Genomic DNA, 2670 nt, shown 5'->3' on the forward strand with positions numbered 1-2670 from the left:
TGTGTGTGTGTGTGTGTGTGTGTGTGTGTGTACTTTGGTAATAAACAACTTAAAAACAAAAGAGTATTTTATGTTAATTAAGACATGTTGGTTTGTTTACTTTTGTTTTGTCCCCTTCAGCCAAACAACTTATCATTCAGTTATTGAAGACAGACCCCAGTGAGAGAATGACCATTGGACAGTTCATGAACTATCCTTGGATTAGTGTAAGCAAACACCTTCTCTGTCAGCCTGCACTGTTGTTGTTCTCTGATTAATCCCGTTGGTTCACATTTTAATCAACAGCAGTCGATGGTGGTCCCCCCGACCCCACTGCACACCTCTCGTGTTTTGACAGAAGACATGGAGCTGTGGGATGATGTCAAGGTACACCTCAGTCAGAATGTGGCCACAAGGTGGCAGAAAAACACCTCCTCAGGTTCATGACGTGACAACAAACTGTTCCAACAGGAGGAAATGACCAGCGCTCTGGCCACCATGCGGGTGGACTAYGACCAGGTGAGGATCAAGGACCTGGACACGTCCAACAACCCTCTGCTGAACAAGAGACGCAAGAGGCCGGGGCCTACAGACACCGAGAGAGGAGAAGGGGATGGAAGCATGGAGGCAGGCTGTCAAAGACAAGCTGAACTTTCTGAAGAAAATGGGAAAATAATTTCAGCACARAAGTAGTGTCCAAGTAGAGAAAATCTTTGTCCGTCCACATACCGCGTAATCTGTTTCCTCTTTGTGTCAATGCACTCAATAATAATAAAAAATGACATTTATATTTTAACACTTAACAATTCAAATAAATTTTTTAATCCATTATTTGTGTCAAATTTTACTCAAAACACTCACCTATGTGTCACTAAGATATTTACGGTAAATTATTTATTTACTTTATTTACTAGGTGGTCACTAATGGGAAGTCACAACTCATTAAAAGATTTARGTGAACATAAGTAAATATTTGAGCCTGTATGTACCATTTTAACCCAGTGTGGATGAGAGAAAATCCCCATTAAATTCAAACTCGTGGTTTTAAAATCATTGCAGCTGTGTGCTGTACAATCATTGCTTCCTGAAAAAGAACCGTTCCAACAAATCATTGAAATCACAAAATAATATAACATTATGAGTGCATGCTATGACTTGACTTGATTAAATACTTTGTATTTATTGTACACTTTTAATTTTGACATACAGAGAAAGAGGTCTTACACAACAGAGACTGAGTTATAAAGAGCTCAAACATTAAAATAAGAGCCTRGATCCTGAAGGCTCTACTTCCTGTTCTGTTTTTAGACACTCTGGGAGCGACGGGCATGCATTCTGAGAGCCAAATGTTCTGTTTGGGTTCTAAAGGACTTTTTGGTTTTAGTAGTTTAAGTGAGGGGAAGGATCTTTGATTCAACTCTGAATTTAAAAAGGAGAAAATAAAGAAAACCCAATAAAGTGGGTTGCTCTTGTTAATTGTGGTCACTCAGTTCATTTTAAATCAGAATTCAAAAGAATGATTGGGACACCCTGACAAGGACTTACAGCTGTCAACCTTGGGTCAAAGTGACCTCTGAGGCCTCAGCCAAGAAGTAACAAAAGCACGGGCAAGTTTTTTCTGTGACTTTTGATTTCTGTTGGTCTGTTGGAAGTGTCCGTAACTCATTTGCTTACTGAAAAGCTACACGGCTGGGATGGTGTCCAGTAATTTGCATGAGAGCRTGTTGCATTGAAAACACTGGCATTCAAAGCACCTGTGAGGATCAGAGAGGAGTCGATGGACAAGTTTAACAGAGAGGCACGACTTGACTTGAGAAAGCTGAAGGGAGTAGAAGATCGAGTGCCCAGTTCTTTCGGCTGTGTCATGAGTGATCTCCTGACGGTCCGAGAGAAAACCACCCTGATCAACCTGCTGGAGCCTCAGTGTAAGGTCAGTCACTTCACACCTTTCATGTYTGTTAAATCTAAGGTTGTATTTACACTGGATTTTTGTAAAAACATTGAAACCAGAATAAAACCTGCTCTTTGCTGGCATTTTGTCATAAAAAAATATATATTCGAGGTTGTTTCCATGTTATCAGCTGCAGTTCTCAGAAAAAGCCTGGTAGATGAATGRGCTTTCTGTCAGGACTTTTACAGGATACAGCTCTCCAGGAAGTAGGTGTTTGTTTGATCTGGTATTACCATGGTATTTAGGTGATAAGACTGCACAGGCATAATCCTGTTGGATCATCAAAATGTTTTTGAAGGAATAAATACAACAAAAAATGCATACAAAGTACTCTAATAACAATATATGGCTGAGTTCTCTGAAGACATACACACTTAAGGAACAAAAATGACAAAAATGGCCTTTTMTATCTTAAGTGACAAAATGAAAATTACACTCAAGCTGCCTTACCATAATTATAACAGTATCATCTTTACATTTTACATGATTATTGTTGGTTYACTGAAAAACAAAAATAAAAGAAAWCAGTGTTTCATATCATGTGATTAGTTTTGCTTCTGATGACTTTCTTTAAATACASTTTCTATTTCAGCACCAAAAAGTATTCAAATACAAAAGTCCTGAAAGAAACGTTTCAGTAGAATTAAAGTTTCTAACTCTGACTTCTGCAGCACATTTCATCACAAAAAGTAAAACATCTGAGTGTAAGTAAGTAAGTAAGTAAAGTTGTATTTATATAG

The 2670-nt window shown here is 38.2% G+C and overlaps 1 protein-coding gene across 1 annotated transcript in view; it reads left to right on the top strand.

Annotated features, from left to right (window-relative positions):
• LOC106518005 (MAP kinase-activated protein kinase 2) overlaps positions 1-810 on the top strand; it is a 4693-nt gene extending 3883 nt beyond the window's left edge. The window contains exons 8-10 of the mRNA XM_014009070.1: positions 121-206; positions 286-366; positions 451-810. Of these exons, the coding sequence (XP_013864524.1) occupies positions 121-206; positions 286-366; positions 451-672 (389 nt within the window). The 3' untranslated portion in view covers positions 673-810. The remainder of the gene's footprint in view (positions 1-120; positions 207-285; positions 367-450) is intronic.
• Positions 811-2670: the final 1860 nt, after the last annotated feature.

The sequence above is a fragment of the Austrofundulus limnaeus genome, unplaced genomic scaffold, assembly GCF_001266775.1.
Source record: "Austrofundulus limnaeus strain Quisiro unplaced genomic scaffold, Austrofundulus_limnaeus-1.0 Scaffold55, whole genome shotgun sequence".
NCBI classification, from domain to species: Eukaryota; Metazoa; Chordata; class Actinopteri; order Cyprinodontiformes; family Rivulidae; genus Austrofundulus; species Austrofundulus limnaeus.